This window comes from Aedes aegypti, chromosome 2, assembly GCF_002204515.2.
Source record: "Aedes aegypti strain LVP_AGWG chromosome 2, AaegL5.0 Primary Assembly, whole genome shotgun sequence".
In the NCBI taxonomy this organism is placed as follows: domain Eukaryota; kingdom Metazoa; phylum Arthropoda; class Insecta; order Diptera; family Culicidae; genus Aedes; species Aedes aegypti.
Genome location: NC_035108.1, coordinates 342,934,262 through 342,956,693, shown reverse-complemented (window position 1 = coordinate 342,956,693; position 22,432 = coordinate 342,934,262). Strand labels below are relative to the sequence as shown.

Genomic DNA, 22,432 nt, shown 5'->3' with positions numbered 1-22,432 from the left:
CATTCTACAGACTCGATCAACGTGTTTCACACGTACTGATTGTATAACACATTAATCGATGGTGTAAAACCAGTCGCTATCGACAAGTCTATACTACAGGGTGTCCGCAAATTATCCGAACAGCAAAATATGCGAAAGATGATCTCGCATTGAAGACAATGAAAAATCAATGTCCATGTACCTTTTATAATACATCTATATGCTAACACAAAATACAACTTTAAATAATTTCGAATTGATTTCTTGTTACTGAGAAAAGCAAATTTAAATTTTACGGAGACGATTTTCCTGAGGGCCGCTAGTTATACTGGAGATGTGTTATCCCTAAAATCTAAAAAAGATGAATCCAAATGTCCTATTATTATTTGAAGTTACCTACAGTTTAGTGGCTTCAAGTTAGACTGGAAATAGAAAATTATACGGTTCAAATCCAGTGAGTTCTACGGACATTTTTCTTTCGTCATAAAGCACGAAAAACAGCTCTCTTTAAGACACCTCTACACAACTGGCTTGGTTTTACAAATATTTGAGTTCGTAAATGCGTCAAACTTACTTCTTATGAATATAATAAACCAACGGTTGAAACCATGCAAGAATAGTGAATTTATTATGCTTGATTGTATAGAGACATGTCTTCAAAGTTTGTACGGATAATTTGCGGACACCCTGTATGCTATGCTAACACATTAAACGATGGTGTAAAACCAGTCGCAATCGACAATCGAAATTCAAACGTAAAACACGTTAATTTACAAATTATCGAAAGCTTTGGTGAACTGTTTGTTAGCGATTCCTTGATTTTCTGATACCAGGCACCCAATACAAGCGCCTAATTTTTCATGTCACGCGTGAATGGCAAATGTGAGTCCTTGTCATCATAGGCAAACTAGTTCTACTAGTTGTAAAACACATTCAAATCATGTGAAAAAGTCTTTGCTATCGAACCATCCCTAAAAGATTCATAGATTTTACACGTTATTTCACTTTGCCAATCGACACGACAGATTCACATTAAAAAGAATGTGGATCGAACGCGTGGATTATTTTCAGTGTAGATATCCTAGGACGATACAAAAGCCAGTGTTACCAGTATCCTTTTTAAGAAAATGTTGTTAACAAATTCAAAAATCAAGGCTCATAAATTGATTGTTCCGTGCACGCTTCATTCATTTAGTGCAATAGAGGATGCTTTATTTTTTTAAACTCAGGTCGAAATTCAAAACCGGTGATATTTTTAGAGGGAATTGACACAAATTCCATCAGATTGGTCTATGAACTATCATCACGGCCGGATTAGCAACAAAGTGCCCTGTCGCAATCAAACTCAGCGATGTGAAAATAGGTCTTTGCCAAAACTACTAATGAGAAGTGATATTTTTTGACAGGCAATTAGTTGGATATGTCCGAACTGTTTGCAAAACTTATGATTTATGCAAATTTCATCATGACATTTATGCATTCAATTGACAGTTTTTTATGTCTCTCGATGTTCATTCTTTCTCTCGTGCTATGTGAGAGGTGACGGTGGCGGCTGAATGGCGAAAAATAAAATGACTGCTGACCATGGCAACGAAACGAACATTGCGCTAAATGCCGAAGGTTTACAGCACTGGTAACACAGCGTAACAAAAATGACATTTTTGCGTGTCCCAAGGATCAAATTATGTGTCTCGGGTAGATTTGGGTTTGATGAATCTGATGCCATTTTCAGAAATGTACCAGCACGTCACAGTTTTTAGCTACAGGTCGCCAAAGTTGTATAAAACACTGATTTTATTGATGTTTACATAAAATTTAAAGTATAATTTATCAAACTTTTTTGTGATCTAATTCACTAAGCATGCTATTTTGCACTTAAACTTTCATTTAAGATTAAATTTGGATGAAATTGCGCAATTAAATTTAGATTAAACCGATTTTTACGACATGTTTGCTGTCTCCATACAAAATTCTTCGTTTCTCTTATATGGGAAAATACAATACTTTTTTAATCCATCAAAAAACAACTTTTCCGCATCGAAAGTATTATAAACTTTGCCGATAAGTATTGTTATACACATAAAGTTTGAATTCTGTGGCAAATTATGCAAATAAATTGCCTTACAAGCTGGCAAACTTGCATGCAAGTTGGCTAAAATAGTCAATTTTTGCATTTTCAACAGCATATATCTCAAAAACTGGACGTGCTATGATATTTTTGAAAACGGCAATGGATTCAGCAACCCTTATTCGAGTGAATAGCGGTATTTTGGTGCTTGAGACAAAAACGTGTTCCGCAGTGTAATATGTTGTTAACTAAATTTAAATAGAAGCTTAATTTTATTTTACCAAATTAATATGATAGTGTTTTTATCTTCTAGTTATCTGAAATTAATGTATGTTTAAAATGATACTAATGAAAGAACTGAAAAAAAAATCAAATATTGGTTTGTTGTTTTGAAGACAGCGAATTCATTGAAAAAAGTAAAGTAATTAGACTGATATATCCAACTATCGATGATTCGAAATCAAGCTTTCAGATTTCAGACATCGTTTGGAGAAACATTTTCAAGCTACTGTATTCTACATTGCACTCGAGGATGTAATTTAGAGCTATTGACATATGCTTCTAGAATCGATCGCAGGTCAGTTTTTAGAGGACCCTCTAACTATGCGGAGTCCCCATTTAACCATGTGGTCAAAAATATTTTTTAGTTTTATTGCGTTTTTTCATTTGTTTTCAGCAAGGTATGATCTAAATTTGTAAAGTATGAGTATCACGGGACACCCCCAAGTAACAATTAAAGCTGAACAGCAAGAGTTTTCGCTGAATAATGACTGATCAATGGTGTACAAGGCTGAACACCGTGACAGCTGAACAATAATTTGAAGAAAAGCTTATTAAACACTCTTATTCAGCAGTACACTCAAAGCTGAATATTGAGTTGAACAAACTATTTTCCATCTACAGTTTTAACTTTTGTTCAGCTAACCTGAATGATATTGATTAAAGGTTATTTAAAGCTTTAATCAAATCAACAGCCATTGTCCAAAAATGGTTCACCTGTATGTTGATAAAAATATACATACCGAAATATATACCTACATTGGGTCTAACACTAAATTAATTATTATAAAACTATTTCATCGAACAACAAAATTTTCACATCCCGAAGCAAACGGCCTATCATTTGTCGAAAAAAATCCTGAATCCGGCATCGATGACCTTGTGTGACAACAAGATAGAACACTACACTCGATGACGCAGATTTCTTCGTAACATTTTTAATTAACTGAACGAAATCGAAATCATTACCAACTTGCGTTGACAACAATTGAATAGCAGAAATTAAAAATTACCGAGGATTCTATTTTGAAACAAAAATCACAGCACACTTTTACAGATAACTCAAGTGTTTTTGCATAGCGCTGTTATCACTGCTTCAGCCTCAATGCAGCCTTTAAAATAGCCCTTATTCAGACAAAACAATATGTTAATCCCTTGCTGTTGATGCTGTGTGAGCATCTCATGTGGAGCAGATGTCAAGGTAAGTGGTTATAAATCAGCGAATCCCAGTTCCCAGTTCCAGCACTTTTCTACACTATGTGTTTGAAATTGTTAGTTGCGTTAATAAAACCCAAAACTATAAACCTGTAAATACTTTTTATTTTTTTTTGTTAATTGTTGAATAATGGATGAATAAGCGATCGTTAAGCTTTCGAAGGTTGCCATCTGTTCTAAAAATAGAATTATGGTTATTGAAAGAGGCCTGAATAAGCGCATTTTAGACCTTTATTCAGCCTTCTATATAGCTTCAATTAAGCTTAAGGCTGAATAAAATCACCAGAATTAGATGTTTAACAGCTGAACAACAGTGAATGCGGGCTATGAACAGCTTTTGTTCAAACAAAGGCTGAATTGAATTAGCTATAAAAGCGTTTGAGCAACTTCAAATTGTTACCTGGGCCTCCACTACTCCCCCCCCCCCCTGCAAAATGTCAACGTTTTATGCAAATTGGATGTGTTTCTATTCGCACCATGTAGAGGTTTCGACACGTTTGGTTAAAGGGTGGAGAAGGGGGTATGGTAGGGATAGGGGACAATTTTTTAGAATTTTTGAAAACCGATAGTAAAAGTCATAAGAAGCAAAAGGTGGGCAATCTTAAGAAACTTGGACATACAAAAAAGTTTTTCTTTCAATTCAAATGATAACACCATTGGTTTTTTTTATTGTTTTCCTCTTTTTTATCACAGAAGCTATATAATCAACAAATATTTCGTCAATTTCATCAACGACGTTCATGAGATCATCTAAGTTTTCACCAGATAAATCGCATTTAGAATCCTCGAATATCATAAAATTTCGCACTCTTTGTTTTTGTTTTGTTTCCCAAATGGAACTTAAAAATGGATCTGATACATGCAAATCGGGAAGAAAAACTTCATGCAAGTGCCTCTCTGGTTGGTTTTCTTGCATGGTGGGTTTTAACTTTTTTTCTAAAGTTTATGCTGGCATTCACAGCTTCTTCAGCCAGTGAACCGAAATGTGCTAATGAGTGGATTATTATTTCACCAGCATGAGTAAGAACTTGATGAACAGTTGCAATTTTGTACTAACTATACAAATTCAAATAATGTTGGTAAATAGCTTAACAATATTCAGCAAACTATTCTGGATTAATAGGCTCTTGTCAGTTGGTCTTATCAGAATATTATGCAACCTATAAACAACTAATAAATTTTTCATCAATATACAACGCACTACTCAACAGTTGGGATTGTAAAATATCTTTCTTCAACCATTTCCAGTTGGGCTGGTATCAGCTTTTCATGATCGTGGTTGGTCCGCTTTACTACCAAAACTATCGTAAAGCCGGGTTTTTGCCAGTTATTTTCTCGCGTCATATTTTTCTTTACATAATTTAGTAACTGTCCATTATTTGTAATCAATTCTATATGAAAAGTGTAGTAAGAATTCTAAAAATCTTAACCATGCATGTAAAGGAGAAATTCTGTAGTTCAACAATCGAACTGTTTCATTGATTTTGGATTGTTTTCAGATTTTTCGTTAACATTTCGTGGGCGCCCTTCGATTACGAATCTAATGACACATTGGTTTAAAATTTTGGTCAATCTAATGCTGAGGAAATAGGCCACGTTTTTTGAAACAATTCACAACTTAAAGTAAAATATCAATCATCAATAATTGAAAATGCAGTCGAACTCTCAGCAGTAAAAAATTAGTATACTAAATTAGGAAAATGTTCTTAGAAAAACACCTACGAAGTATGAATAACTCATTGCCTTTCAAATGCGCCATAAAGAGTATCAATTGGATGTGTAATCACAAAGATATGGACAAAACGCTTTTGTATGTTTTTTAGGGGGTGAACCCAAATTTTTGCACGGGAGTGTACGTATGGTTCCTGATTTCTGAAAGTCTATCAGGAATTCCTCAACGAATTTTTAAAGTAATGCAAAACTTTCCTCCAAGTTTAAATTATGAATTTTACCATTTTCACGTTAAACTTCTACAGTTCTACCACAACATGTATAATATTTATTCCATACAAAAAAGTTTGTTTGGAATTTCCACTAGTAGGAAAAAAATAGTTTTTAGATTAACCTGTTCGCCATACTAACATGAAGCATCGAAGTTTCTGCTGAACATTTTCCATCCGTTTCAACATAAATCATAGTCTGTTTTAGAAGATGATATAAATGAGCAAGAATTGAGTATTTTCAAATTCAAATTCAATTTGAACTTAAATGATCAAAAAAGTAGAAGTTAATAAAGTGATTCGTAGAGTGTTTTGTAATGATATCTTTTAAAAAATATTGAGGTATTTCTGGAATAATTTTTGAGCTAAATATGGAGAATACATCTTTAGTACCTGAAAAAAAACCTGATGGTACCGTTTTGTCTCAAATTCCGAACAGACTCATATTCCGAACACTCGGTTTTTGTATGGCGATTTGGTTGAAATGTTTCGCTGAAATATGTCATGAAATAACAAGGAAATGACAGTCAATTGCAATTCAATTTTAACGTCTCCGATATAATTTTTACCACGGGAGTAGTGATGATTGTATAGTTTGAGACCAGTAGAGCAAGTTCAGATAAATTTATTTGCGAAATGATTCATTTGAATACGATTTATTTGTGCTGTTCGGAATTTGAATCAAGGTGTTCGGAATATGAGACAGAATGAGCGCAGTGTTCGGCATTTGAATCAAAATGTTGTTCCATACGTTTACGTTAAAACAATACTAAAACTAATTAAATCAACATTATTATTGGTACACCCAACATCTAACAGTTAGACTTTGCGCAGAAATTAAAATTTATACAAATATCAGCCAATTTATGCCAATTAGATGCATTTGAAGTCACTGTTGACCTTAAGTGTTCGGAATATGAGTCAAAACGGTATTTCTGGAGATTTTTTTTTAGAAGTTCAATAATGATTTGTAAAATATTTTTGTAAATCTGTTGACAAATTTCTTTTGGAAAAATTCAAGAAGAATCTATAATGCTGTTTAGAGTAGAATATCTCTTGGAAACGCTTGGATGAATTTCTGGTGAGTTGTAATGATCCTAGGCCGAAATCCAATGAAATCTTTAAAAAAAATTGGGAAATTTTTGAGTATTTTCACGGAAAAGTTTATGAAAAAATAGCTGAACGTATTCCGATAAGAACCATGGAATGATTAAACTAGGTAGGCGTTTTTGAAAAATTTAATTAAAATATTATATGCGAGAAAGAATTTTGAAGAAATTCGGGGATCCATTTCAAGATTATTTTAAGATAAATCTAAAGAATCATTTAGATAATTTTCTGTAAAACATGCACTCTTAAAAATAATGAAAATTACTCTGGACGTAATTCTGAATATGACTGAATGACACATGATGTAAGTGATGGAACGACACAAAAACGTGTCCTTGAAGATGTATTGAACAAAAAATGTAATTCTACATGTTAAAGGACACGAAAACGATGGAACTGTGATCGAAATTTCCCCAATCAGACACTAACGTATTGGAAATTTTACACAAATTTACGTCATTCGGCTCGCTTCTTTTATGTGCATCCCAAAGGACGTAAATCACATTATTTTTTGGTACTGTGTGCAGATAGATTTGTGAGAAATCACTAAGAACATTTTCCCAATTAAATTTTGTTTATTTTTTATGAAACTCATGTACAATATTAGAAGGAATGTTTAAAGAATCAAGCATTTTTGCAATCCTTTAATAATTTTTGGAGGATTTCCTAAGAGATTTTCTAAAATATTTGTTAAAGGAATCTTGTGGAAGAATCTCGAAGGCAAGGTTGGAAAAACTGTTAGTGCACTCTGAAGCATTAGTGGAAAGAATCCATTCGTGGTGTTCTTGAATACAATTTTGGTAGTATTTCTTGTACTATATTTTGGAGAAATTCTCAGTAATTCCAGAAAATTCTCTAAAAAATTATTTGTATATGAATGATGGAATAACTGGATGATATTTTCATCCACAATTCTAATGTAAGTGTAATGAGTGTGTAGTGTACCTTCATGCAGAAATGTTCAAAATTCGGAACTCTTCAAGTAATTCTTTCGAGCAATTTGATACAGATTCTTCAAAAAATGCTATGGTCAGATTAGAAAGCCTAAAGAAACGCCAGAAAAAAAAATCTAGTAAATAATAATTACTAATCCCGGCAACGATTTTCCGTGTAAATTTTGCATCCAGTTTATGACTTCGATACTGAATATCTCAGAAACAAAAGCATCTCCAAATTTAGGATTTTTTTTTTCATAGTATCGTTAGTGATAAGAAGAGAATAACCAAAAATGGTTTAGGAAACAAGACTTTTTCGATTTATAATCGCCTGATCCCCCATAGTGCCTTCGTGCCTCGAAAGGACATGGGCCTCGCCATTAATTCTACCAAAACGCAGTACATAGTTGCAGGTAGAGATTGGGCAAACGTGCGGGGCAACTGGAGAATTATCACATAGACCGACGAAGATGGAGCTCTGCAATATACCTGGTAATGACTTGATGTTATACGCTATAACCTTTAAAGTATCAAGATAGGTATGTTCATGTATCATAATTTTATTGAGAAATTATGATAATCGATTATGTTGACTTATGTTTTTTATGAGTAATAATTGCACATACAATGACGTAGCTAGGGTGGATTGTGCAAGGCTTTTCTCTCAATACATGCATTACGCCTAGAAAACTGCGCGTGACATTTGAGAGGGTAATAATCACAATGGCAGCGCCGATGGTCACAGAGGAACTTCCTCATAGCTCATGAGAACCATCAAACAGCACTTAGGACATTGTCAAAATGCTATGATGATATGATAACAATATTGTTCACCACTCTTCTTAGATTTGTATGGCCAACTTTCTTAGGTCAGTGCTTTACCATTTAAGAATTTTACTGTCAAAGAGAAGGAACAAAACTGGACCATTTGCTTTTCCAATCGTAATATTTTGAGCGCTGCAGTTCTCAAACCAATTAACTGTAACAATATTGAACTTCGCACCAATTTCATATATAACTGAAATTTCAAGAAATTCAGCAGATCTCATCAAAAATGGTCTATTTGTTCAACCGATTCGTATGTGACCCTATCCCTCAAACCTCAATCATTATCTTTGTATACGGTGTACCAGACCCGGCTCAGCAGTCATCAGCCTACCCGAAAACTGAAGAACTTCTCCATTCACGACGATGATGACGCTGCTAGCTCAAGTGTGTACCGTATTTCGCCACCGACATTTGCAGGGTGACTAGGGGTAAAATGGGTCACCGTTATGTTCCCCAGATATAAGGTATTTTAGTCAATTCAATCGTTGCATATGATATCTCTATCATTTTTAACGCCTATTTATAAAAATCATTTCACAATTTTCACAATAACAAAAAAAAATATTTTGGCAATTTTGGTAGTAAATGACGTGGGGTAAAATGCTTCATACTCAATAGTTCCTCTGAAATCATCGGTGAAATTGAAATTAAACCACTAAAACGCAAATTTTTGTTTATGAATTTTGTTGAATTTCCTCTAAATGCACTGATTCTGCGATATATCCTTAGGGAAATTGCATGAGATATTTCGCAATAATAATATTTGGTGCGTTGTTGACCTTATATATGAATCCAGTGACTGGTTTTTGTAATAGCAAGCTTATTTATGCGACTTTCCTGTAACCCAGAATAAAGCAGAATAAAGTTTTTGAGGAAATTAACAATAAAAATTGAGTTTTTTCTTAGGGGTGAGGGACGCATATGACCCCGTCTTCCCGTACATACCCCACAGAACGGGTTGGAGTACTCCACAGCGTCGCTATTGCCTGCAACAGCTCAAGTGCAAATACACATGTGAGTTTTTTGATCATCGCGAAAAAAAAAGTATATCGCCGCGTATACTAGGCAGGGTAATATCGTTACGGCGGAATGAAACGAAACGAAAAAAAAAATGAGGAACGTGGCATGAAAAACGAAATATAACGGCCAGAGTTCGACATCAGACAGGCTCAACTTGATGGCGCTGGTTAGATTGGCTGATGATGGCTCGGCAGTAGTCATCAGTGGTGTCCAATTTTGCCGGGAGCTCGTCATTGTCGCTAGCTACCGTTTTGCCGACTGACTCAATCGTTGATAGGACGATGATGGTGTGTTGTTGCGTTGAAGCATATAGGAGTGTTCTGTGGAAAAGTTGCATTTCATGATTTTACTTTATGGAAATTGCAAATATTAATATTGGTATCCATCCGGAATGAGTCGAAATTATCAGCAACCGTGCTCGATCATTTTCATGGAATAAAATTTCCGCATATTTTCGGTGTGATAAAGTCTGTTTTACTTAGAATTTGGACGCACACAATGAGGGATTTCTCCAAGAGGAAAAATCATACAAACATCTTAGCACATCATATTGTAGCATTTTTACCGAACAAGAAAAAAAATATAAGACAATAAATTTTTCGGCTTTTCTGTTGAGTTTTCGAACTTTTTGCCCAATACCACCTATAATTTCTTGCACAGTAGGGAGCCGGATCCTAAAATTGCAAAGTTTCAGACAATTTGGCAGAGAAAAAACCCCCATGCCAAAGTGAATCATGGAAGTGCCCAAGTGGTTCTGCACCGTACCATTATCTACATTATCTGTATATTTTCTCAAGTAAATGTCAGAAACACCGTCTTTTCTATTATTCTAAATAATTTCCTAAATATATGCTTGGTTATTGTTCAAAATGCTTAAATCTGTTGAATATATGGACAATTTGATGTTCTGATACTTTCTCACTTAAATCAACATTATTGTGCTAATACATGCTAATACATACCATGCCATGTCATTCTATTTCTTCAAATCTTTGTCCGATTGAATTAATTGTAAATTTCTATTCTAAAGACACTTTTTTTTGTAAACTTGTCCATTTTGTTGTTTCAGTAATAAAAACTTGTGATGTTTTCCTCAATTCAAAAATGGTAAGTTGTGAGTGGTTAGTTCATTCGGCAAAGTTGTTCACTTTCAGAATTTACGCAAACACAGACTGCACACCAGAGCACACAACTTATCTATTTTGAGTTAAATTAAAAAAAATCTTTTATTTACTTACTTTTGTCTTTAAACTGAAACTGTTTAAAAAGGACTGTAATGTAAAAATTTAACTATAGACAAAACTGTAGATTATTTATAGTTCGTCATCAAAATTTCATTTAATTCGAACTACCAGATGCACATATACAGATCATCCCCAAACAAAGGAATTTTGTATGGAAAAACAGCATTTGGTTACTATTTTTTGTCAGTGACTGTAGCTAGTTAAGCGCTTCTGACCAGCTTTCCGTCTACTGCACCATACTGTGCGACACCAGTTCGTTCTTTTTGCACATTTTTTAGAAAAGATAGGTATAGGCAAAACTGTGGGGTTGTATGTAAATAAAAAAAAAAATCCGCTCGTCTGTGTGCCATCAGCTTTGGAATTGCTGCAGCAGCAGCAGCTCCAGTTCAACCCGAGCACCCGGAGAATGAGGGAAAAAATCATCTCTCGTCGGCGGCGAATTTTTATTTTCTGGGAGAGTAACGCGGTTTTTTGTAGTTCTTCCCCTCCCTGGCACTTTTTAGCCTCTGCCATCATCGCCACCATTCCGGGAGGAGTTTTGAATTGACCTGTTCTTGGTGCGGGTGGTGGCCCGGTGAACTTTCCACGGAAAATCGATGAAAAATGCCTCGTTTTGTTTTGGTAATGCAAAGAATAAAATATAAACGTGTTTTTTGAACATAACTAAGCTAAGACTGAATTGATTCGAAAATCACACATGATCAAATATTTCCAATGCACACTACCCGTCAAGAGCATGGAATAAATAAAACTTCTATTGAATATTGCAATACCCAAAAAAATGACATATAACTTTGACTACAATTAGCGTAGGAATCAATCAGAAACACGAAACCATTTCGTTGCAGGAAGCAACAAATGATTTCGTAAAGCAAACGATCTATTTCGTAATGCTAAGTAATTCTCGATTACTTCTTCAAATGAACGTAAGTAACTTTCACACGGTTTGGAGAAGAAATACTGATTAAGAAGTAATAGAACATTTTTCTCTTATTTTCTCACCGTAAAATAATACACAGGCCGTGTTTTTTTTTCAATTACTTACAACATTATTGTACCAGTGCACTATGTTCCAGAAAGCAGATAGGGTAGATGTACCAATAGTGATGGTATTAAGCACGATTGAACTTCATTTGACAGACTAAATTCAAGAAGCGCAATTAATGTACATGTTAATGTTGTAACGGGAAGTAACGATCATTAACTTAATGAGAAATTCCAGCAGTTTTAAAGCAATTTGAACGCTCTTTTCAACTATTCCGTGTATCAACAATCCAATACGTCGATTGGCAGTGTCGGTTCTGTGGCTAATGTTATAAAATCAGTCAAAACGGCATTACCGCAACTTTAGGAACACCCACAACTAAGGGAACACTTACCCTACACACGTAAAGATGCATTTAGAGCTTTCGAATGAAACAGACAAAAACTGTCTTCTACATAGTTGTTTTTATCAGTTAGACCTTTTTTAAAATTAGGGTAATTCTCATTTTCATAGAAATGAAATAGCCAACAATCTTATTTGTAAAAAATATGGTATAAGCATAGCATATAGTATAGCAATCTCGAGAAACTTTGCCAAAAAAGCTTTTTTTGTCTTAATTTGACTGATTTAAGCTTTTTTACTATGTTCACATAAGGTGGCCCCTAGAAAACTGGTTGTCTGGTTCCAGTCTTTTCAATTTTAATGCCTCATCAAAGTAGTCTTTGAATCACTTCTAGAGCTTCGAAAAAAAAACGTAATTTGGCGAATGAGGGAACTTGCTGTCTCTAAAATAATAGATATACTCAGTCTTTTCATACGAAAATTTTGTGAAAATCAGTTATGTGAATGCAGCGGTAGCTTTCTGTTCAACCGTAGAACAGTTGTCTCTAAAATTGGAATATTAAAGAAAATCTTTTTGTCTTTCGAATGCCCTCAAAAGATATTTTGTTTATTTGCCGCAATCAGAGTAACTAACTATCAAAGTGGGCTTCGTAGCCGTGCGGTTAGTGTCACCAGGCATTTAGCCGCATCGTGCTAAGGAGTGTGGATTCGATTCCCGCTGCAGACCGGAAAAACTTTTCGTGAGGAATGTTTTCCGACTGTGCCACTGGGCGTTGCATGCTAGTCCGTTGTCTAGTGTGGTGCTTCCTTCAAAGGGCAAAATGCCCACTGGAAGCATTAACGTGTCAGTGTCTTTTTAAAGTAGGATTGCTTTTGCTTATAGAGATAGCGAGTTCCTTTACTCACCAAATTACGTATTTTTCAAAGGTCTTAAAATAGTTCATAGACAACTTTGATGAGACATTAGAGTTTAGAAAACGCTGGAGTTAGGAAGCCAGTTTTCTGTGGATAACCCTATGTGAACATAGGAAAAAAGCTGTAAATCGGTTAATTTAAAAGCTACAATAAAAACTTTTTTTGCAAAGTTTTTTTAAAATAGAATGGTCTACAACTTTGCTGAAGCATATATACCATAATTTCTACAATGGCCAACTTTCTCATTCCATTTCTATGAAAATGGAACCACCCTAATTTTGAATAACATCAAACAAATGGCCTAACAAATACAAACAACTTTGTAGAAGACAGTTTTTATTCCAAAGCTCTTTACATCTTTGCATCTTTGCGCGTGTATCTGCTTTCTGAACCACTATGCAGTGTCAGATTATCTCAAGAAGTGTTTTGTTTTGATTTGAATTACGCCGTAACCATGATTCCGAAATATTAACGTTATACCGAAAAGTTGAATTGGTACAGAGTGGAATATAAGTTTGTTAGATCTTCTGAATTACATCTACGAATTATTAATCGCGCATCATATCACTGAATAGTGAAATTCTGTCAAGTACAAATAATTCGTATACTTACTGAATGAAAATAGTGTTATATGTACGAAATCTTATTTTACGAAATGGATTTTGTATAAAATACGAGGAGATGTATTCAATGCACAAGCCTTTTCATCCTTATCGAGCTCCACATAAAAGTGCCCCTAGTCGTTATAAAAAAAACCACAGAGGCTGCAGTATTGATCGAGGCCCGGTAGACCATCACAAAATAGAGAAATCAATAAAATAGCTAATCGATTGCCGTTTCTATAAATACTACAGTCAACGTGTAGCCCATGTAGTTTAACAATACGATACAAAAAAGTGTACTACCGTGATGCTACCATATTTCACGCATGCTCCTAATTTCACTCACTACCAATTTATCCATATTTATTGATACATATTAGACTATACAATTACATTTAATGTAACCATAACTGAAGTAAAATTATTCAACACATTTACCAACATAAATTTATTTCGCAAAACATGTTTAAAATGTCAGTGAGCGAAATTAGGAGCGCGCACAAAATAAGGGTACTTTACGGTAGTGCGAAAAATAAGCCTCAATTCTGAATCAGATTCTGATTTCAATTTATTTTAAATGACAGTCTTATATAACTTCGCCTATTTATAATTTTCGTTTAATTAAAATTTGTCAATCATTGAGTTTAAATGTTTAAGCTCTTGTCCACAAAACAAATAAGTAGAATGAACTTGAAATCAGACAAGTTTGAGTTATAATTGATTACTTTTAAATATTGCTGAAAGTAATTAAAACTTTAACAAACTTTTACTCCAAAAATTTTCCAACAAAAATATAAAAATTATCAACAAGATTGTACCCCGTTTGACATAAAGTTGTTTGGCATAAGGTCGTTTGGCATAAAGTCATTTGACATAAAGTCGTTGGGCATATTGGTCGTTTGACATAAAGGCCGTTTGGCATAATGAGTGACTTAAAATGAATTTTAATTGGCATTTGGCATGATCAACACCAAAATTGCGTTCAGAATCATCGAAGTTACAACAGTAATTGATTTTTCTTTTGACTGATAACTTGAGCAGATCAATATTTTTGATTGCCCCCCTTATGTCAGTTGGAAACAAAAATATAGCTTCAAAGAATAGCCTATGTATAAAAGAGGGTTTATTTATTTTAATTTAAAATCAACAGATTTTATACCTTTTATTAAAATAACAACATATTTAAAAAGAACATCCAATGTTAAAAAGAAGGGTAAATTTGTGCTAAATATACCAAAATCTTCAATGCAAAAATTTATTCAAATAGCGAACTCAAAAGAAGAATTCATATGTTAAAGAAGGGAAATTGCAATAACTTTCCTAATATGCTTTAGTTTATTCAAGAATAAACTCGTTGAATACAGTGTCATTTTGTATCAATTCACTTCAAAATAAGCCTAATGTCGTCAGAGGAATTCAATAGAAACGTAAAATCGAATATCATCTTAAAAAATCCTTGGTTTCAGAGTCATTATGCCAAACGATTATTATGTCATACAACCATTATGCCAAACTACCTTTATTTCAAATGACCATTATGTCAAACGACTTAAAACCAAACGGCTTTATGCCAAAAGACTTAATGCCAAATGACCTACCACCGATCAAAACATGCACACTAAGATTTTTTTTCACGAGCTCGGCTGTGCGAATCTCGGTTTTCCAATTCAAACGAAAATTCAGATGGAACTGGTTTGTGATTCACTGCAGTTTAATAGTAATAAACGATAGAATATGATATGGTCTGAATTAGAACATGATGGGTCCGAAAAAGTAAGAACGGAGTTGGTTCAATGCAGACCATCTGAAACTTTGATATACCTAGTCGTGTCCTGGTAGGGTACAACAAAATCTTTAACTGAAAATTTTAAGAAATCGTTTTATATATTATATGGTCAAGTTTTTAACGTACAAATAGGTCCAAAAGGATCCGATGTCATTTCTCAAATATATAAGATATTTAAAGTCTTCCCAACCATCACTGCATCGACCCAGTCACTATTCTGGTCCTTGAGATATATGATATCTGTAGTGGTCAATTTGTATATTTTGGTACCAAATTTATTGACAGATGTCCATGCAGTGCCATAATAATACAAGGGAACGTGTTTTATTCCTCATGCCTTTCTGATCGCAGAAGTAATCATACCTGTATGATCCATCCTGTAATAGTAGTTTAACCAACAAGTGAAATGACAATTTTTATAGCACGTGTCATACGAGGCTTGCCGGGTTTGCTTAATTATGTCAGGTGCTGGAAACATCGAGTTCTGCAACAAATTGCGTACAACATTTCTTGCAATTTCGTAGAAGTCCACTTGTTTTTGTACTTTGACCTGACACGTCTTGTCGTAGATTACGATGAGAAAATGCAAAAAGATCTACACAGCTAACTACAATCAATTATCTCTACCCAGTAAACACACCATCGTATATGATGGTATATAAGAGTACAAAGGTGGAGGCGATATACGTACAACTTGCATGCAGCCTTATGGCGCATGTACGTATATCGCCTCCACTTTTGTACTCTTATGCGCTATCGTATACGAGTTTGTGTTTACTGGGTAAAATGTCCGCCGAAAATTGAAAAATTCATTAACCCGTATCCACCCAGCAAATGGGAAAAAAGTTAAAAATCGCTGCCCTTCCGACAATTCATGACGGATTGCCTTTGTTTTAGTACGATTGGGATCGCCTGGATGCCTGGTGGGTCACTGAGTTAAGTCGGGTAAAAATGACCCCAACTTCCTTTTCAATCAATTTTTACTTAACTTATTAGTATAAATGGTCGTTGTTCAGACAGAGCGGACTGGATGATATTTTGGTGTTTTAAAGACACGTTAAGAACTCCGTCAATTCTAATTTTTCCGATGCTATTTTGATACAGATGCATAATTAAATAGACAAGTTTCATTATTACAGAATATAAATAAACAATTAATACATTTCGAATGACTGGCATACGTTTTTCTGAAACCATGAAAAAGCACTTGGTTTAGTCTGTCTGAACACCGACCAAACCTTACTCCAACTCAATTTATTTCTATCCAACTTAACTTGTTTTTATTGCTTCGACTACGGACGTAGGAGAACTAAATTAGACACTGGGATTTTTTTTTTGCTTATTTAGGGCACCTCCGTGGAAGCGACCCCAAATAGGCAAATTTTATTTCTCTTCAAACTGACAAATTTGGGTATCAAACATTATCAGCAACTCAGAACTGATCGAACAAGATCATGTTAAGGGTATTGTCCACCTAGAAATAGCAGAATTGTTGACAGTATTACTGATGATCGAAAAACTAGACTCCCAGGCCATTCTAATCGAGCTAAAACTAAGGAAATCCGTCAAAAATTTCCGAAATGGCAGTAATTTGAACTTTTGCACATTTGCATGGGCGGATTCGGGTTAATTAGTCAAATAAATTACTCGAAACATTGAAAACTGATAGAGGTTGCAATAATCAATCAAATTAAACCTGATCAATTTATATCTACGGGCAGATCACAACAATTGAGTCCAGAAGATATAGTGTGTGTTGCCACAATAGGCGAAGCAAATGCAATGTATTCCATGCAAATAAATTACTTATTTGAACATGTTACAATTGGATAAACTGCATCGTTTTTATTTGCAATTGTGCGTTTCTGGAAGGTCTCAACCCACACCCCCTCCCCCAACCACATCAAAATTTGATGCGTATGTATGCAACAAAGTACTATATACAGTCCACTCTCTCTTAGTAGATATCTCTATCGAGTTAGAGAACCATAGTAAGAGTTGATTTTCATGGTCAATTCGATGGCTCCTTAAATCGTAGTTGCACTGGTTTTGTAGTCTGTAACTCGATACCTCCCTAACTCGATGGTCCCTCCAATATCGAGTTATGGAGAGTAGACTGTACATCGTTGTTGTTCCACGTTGTGCATTTTGTTACAAATAAAAGTAAAAGTAATAGAAATTGGTCAGGATGTATTTTTGGATGGAAAAAAATGCGCTGAACAAATTTTGCTTGAACGAAGGTTGCTGTAAATTGTTCAAATTTATTAAAACCATAAAAAAAAAGTTTGATTGTTTATAAATAGTTATACAATAAGAACAAAAAGAAGGATATTTGAGCCTTCTAATAAACTCACAATCTTATACCAATACCTACGTTACAATTTTGAATTGATTGTTGGATTCATCGAAAAGTGATAAGCGTTGAAAGGTAAAGTTAGTGGTAAAATTTCTTTTGCAAAATTCTAATCACATTTGTCTCTTTGAAATTGATAGTAGATTATTTCTTGTGAGAAACCATAGTGGAATGTTTTTAGTGGTAAATTCAATGCCGAAAAAATAAGACATTATTTGCTATTTCATGCGGGACATATTTTGAGAATTGGAAAACATCCATCGATAGACATTTCCTCAATCAATAATATTGATATCATCAATGAATGATCATGTTAAGAAATATAACGCATAAAATTACGCAGGTATACGGGAATGTCTTTTGAACGCGAAATAAACATTACTATTTTGATCATAAAATAAGCCATCAAATTGCCAACGATTGACATGAAATGATCAGTAGATGAAAAACTGAATTTAGTACTACCGTCAAGCTACCATTCACCGTGCATTTAAGAAAAATTTGCACTTCAAAAAATTTTATAACTTTTCCAAATAATTTGAAGCGTATTAGAATACCACTACGTAGCGTACAATTATATAATAATTCAGGGAAAAATCTAAAACTAGTGATGCATAACTAAAAATTACTCAAAAATTATGTTTGAAAATCTCATGTTAAGGTCGCCTCGTACCGTTCTATGTCACCATTTACCGTGCGTATAGATTTCGTCATGATTTAATTTTGTTTCTTGAAGAAACGTTGTTGATGGAGCAACTATGTTGCTAATAGTGAGCGCACTCATTTTTAAGACTGTTCAAATCTTCATTTACAATAAAATCCATAAAAAGTTTAAAAATTGGCTAAATAATTATTTTTTCATTAAAATCGTTATAGGAGGTTTGACTGTATTGTCCAAATCATTCCATATTCACTCAAAAACTAAATATGAAGTAGTTTAATGACGATATAACAATAAATCTAATATTACCGAATAATTTCATGCCTTTTACACTAATGCACGTAATAGGAACCATACATACTGAGAGGGATCCATTCACCGTGCATTTGGGTTTCCACTGAAACACAATATAAAGTTCTAATTTGCATAAAATCTCATTGCTCATACGATGAAATACATCTTACTAATAGTATCCACAATAAAAACTTGTTGAAATTTAAAAAAAAAAATCATATTCTATCGTCAAAATGAAAAATGTGATGTTTTGGTGTTTCTACTAAGAGTGTTGAAAAATCTTATTATCAAACAGAATTCACATGATTTTTACTACATAAACTAGGTTTTTCAAAATGCTTTGTGACAAAAACTACTTCATTTCATCAGTTTTATCTTATTTTGCTGACAAAAAATAATTTGTGAAAATTGTATGAATATTCTGTAGGAATTTGTATATGTGCACGGTGAATGGAGGCCGCACGGTGACTGGTGACTTAACGGTATACTATTTAATTTCACTATAATTTGTATCTCTTGACAGAAACGCGTATTTCAACCTCAACTGTAAGGCCGTCTTCAGTGTCGTGTACTAGACTCGACTTGGCTTTTCAACTTGATACCTACTAATCGTTCCCCTTGATGTACCAATAGCTCATAAATTTTATGACTCTTCCAAAAAAGGTTAGGGATTACACCAAAGATTAGGGATCTGGTACATATGAAGAGCCTTTCAAATCTCGAACAAGTTTTTGTGGAAAACGTGTTGCAATTCTGCTTAATTCAATATCGCTTGACACTTGAAAATTAATGTCGTAATTACTGCACCGTTTATGTTTTCCCCAAAACCACTATTGAAGCTTTCCCGCCTGCCGTTCGTGTGTTCCGCGCACACTAGAGCTCTCTCTAATGTCTGGGCCCATTTGGTGTGTGGCCATTCCTCAACCCGCAGACCAGAAAAAAAGGGTTCACGAGAGCGATGTTGGGGCCTGGGCCTGGATACAACGCCTAAAAAGCGGCCAACGACTATAACCCACCTAACAGTTTTGGTCACTTACCGTGCAGATTGATGGTGCAGGTTGTGTTGTTACCACGATCTAGCACCACGACGCTGGTAGCAGCCATAATCGATTTATTGTACTGGAACTTTTCCTTTTTCTTCCGAGGTTTGGCCTGATCACACATATACGCCCGGTTTTCAGCTGAACGATCGCGCCGCGGGAAAGAGGATCTTCCTAGGAATCACGCCTGGACACAACTTCACACTTTGCACAATGCCACCCAACTTCACTCGGTGGTGCTCTGGGGCTGGGCAGGTAGATAATCCACACTAGAGCACGGAACCGATCCGTAAGCAACTTCCGGAAATTCAGGATAACTATATAGAGGACGCGAGGAAACACTATCTCTTCTTCAGAGCCTATGGTCTGAACTTTGAATTGCACCGGATGGATACACTTTGCTAGGTCACAAAAACGCAACGGGTCGGGGAGACTACGAAAGCAGTGTCTGCACTCGAGCACAACACCGGACAGAATGATGAAGTGGATGATGGAGAAGACTGGTGCAACTGACTAGCTGCTAGCTAGCTATACAACACCACACGAGACACTACGTGCTCCACTCCACACTGTGCTTTGCGAGAGAGAGCAGCAAATTGAAACCGCACACCACACTGACAGTGAGCTAGGAAGGAAGGTACGAGAAGCTGTCGACAACAACGCTGAGCAACGACCGACGGAGGAGAGCGGCATAGCAAAAACAATCTGTCTGTCTGATGAAATGCTAGCAAAACATAGTGTGCGGTGAACAGGGGTGGTCCAAAATTAAAAGGTCCCAAGTTAGAATGATTTTGTTTGATTTCTTTGGAATCAATTGTTCGAACTGAATACTGTCAACTGTCTTTTACTCGATATTTCCCCTAACTCGATGGAATGGACGGTCTCTTCAATCTAGCATACTTTGACCCCTCTGTAAGTCGATACCTCTCTAACTCGATGTTCCCTATTTGCGATTTGTTTCAGTGTCATATGCAATTGTACCGCTCTAACTCTCTAATTTCCATGAAAAAATCCAAATATCCTCCAAATGGTTATTGGTTTCATAATTTAGATAGTTATGATTATGATGATAGTAAAATGAAAGTCAACAAGCCTCACTCAGAGCGAAAAAAAAAATTATAAGAATAATAAAAATGTGTAGCGTTGATAAATGTGCTGAAATTTGAAATTTTCCGCATTTAGTTCACAATTTTAAATGTATTTTCCCAAAATAATGAAATTTTTTTAAAATTCTTTAATGTATGTGTTATAGGGGTTGTTATATTTTAACAATATCAGACCCCCAAGATTAAAAAACCGACGATGCTGAAAATTTGCGTTATGCATTACAGATATAGAATTATAATGATACATTTTCATATCGATGTATGGAGTGGTACTAGAAATTTTCTTCTTCAAATGGATAGGGTGGTTAAAATAACGTCCCGTGTGGCCTTAAAGACGACCTCTAATGTGCTAAGGTTAGCTGAATGGTTAGCGAGAGCAACCACATGGTATTATCGGATTCAAGAAAGTATTGTTTTCGTAGACATTAGTGTTTTGGGCTGATTTTTGATGAGCTGTGATCAGGGCTGGGGATTGTAATAGTAGAGGCTTTGCTCACTAAAGTAGCTTAAAAGTGTTAATCTCAACAAGTAGCCTATGTGGGGTGCATGAATTTTCTGAATCAGTAGTGTCATCACACGTTGCAAATGTGGGAAATAAAACATTTCGGGTAGTTTCGGGTTGCCACTAGCAACGAGTGTTTTGCTTCTTTCAAGCCAGTTTGGCTACAGCAGCGATGACGTGGGTTTCACTGGGTTCGCTGACTGTGATTTGCATCGCTTGGCTACTGTAGAGTGAATCTTATGACCTTTCCCAACTCTGGCTGTGATCCACAACACGTTCTGTTACTTCAAATTCACTAAGGGATCCTTTAAATACAGTAATACCAAATTTATCAATTTCAAAACCCTCCCTCACCCACGTAACAGTTCTACAGGTAAAATTTAAAAATTGTGTGTGAACCGTAACATAATGCGAGACGACCTTCCTTCCCCTGTTGCATTACGTTATATATGAATGATCCCGAAGGCAATTTTTATATTGGCTGACACACCGCGTAAAAAAAGTGTTTAAAAAACGACGTCAAAACACCGCGTTGTTTCAAAAAACAACGTAAAAAACGTGTTATTCCATAACAACATTAAGAAGTCTACATGTTCTTCGACAAGTTCGTTTTATGAAATAATTTAATTAGTATTTCCTGCTAAAAAGGAATCGCTAAAGGAATTTCTTCTTCTCATTTATGCCACCATCAAAGTAACCGCACCACCACCAATATGATTGCACCAATGAAGATGGCACAAAAGTAGATGAAAAAACAAACAACGATGCCCGTACGTCGCTGGTGTTTTTGATTATCAGAAGCAGAAGAGTGTCAGTTTTAGAAAATTGATTATCATTGAGGTTCATACTAATTAAAAAATATGCTGCTTTACGGGTAATGAACGATCCGATGCATGGAATCGATGATATTACTGTGCTTTGTGCAAAAATTACGCGTCATTACTGTGCTTTGTGCAAAAATCACAACTTCCCGAAGCGGAATGTAAAAAAGTTAAGCTGTCCAGAATGAATATCATTTTTTGCTTCCGATGATCATAAAGCGGTTGAGTATCAGCAGGGTAAAAGGAAACTGACAATCTTGCGGCAAGCGCTTTTCCAATCTTTGTTGTGTTGTCAAGGCGAGGATAAAAACAAATAAAAATCAACGAAGATTCTTCCCAGCAAGTATCAATGTAGGCGAGGGTAGATTGAGTATTTTCGTCCCTGTCCCCACTCCCACGGCGGTATT

The 22,432-nt window shown here is 35.1% G+C and overlaps 1 protein-coding gene across 1 annotated transcript in view; it reads right to left on the bottom strand.

Annotated features, from left to right (window-relative positions):
* LOC5579488 (glucose-6-phosphate 1-epimerase) overlaps nucleotides 1-20,152 on the bottom strand; it is a 176,046-nt gene extending 155,894 nt beyond the window's left edge. The window contains exon 1 of the mRNA XM_021846144.1: nucleotides 19,594-20,152. Coding sequence (XP_021701836.1) covers nucleotides 19,594-19,720 — 127 coding nt within the window. The 5' untranslated portion in view covers nucleotides 19,721-20,152. The remainder of the gene's footprint in view (nucleotides 1-19,593) is intronic.
* Nucleotides 20,153-22,432: the final 2,280 nt, after the last annotated feature.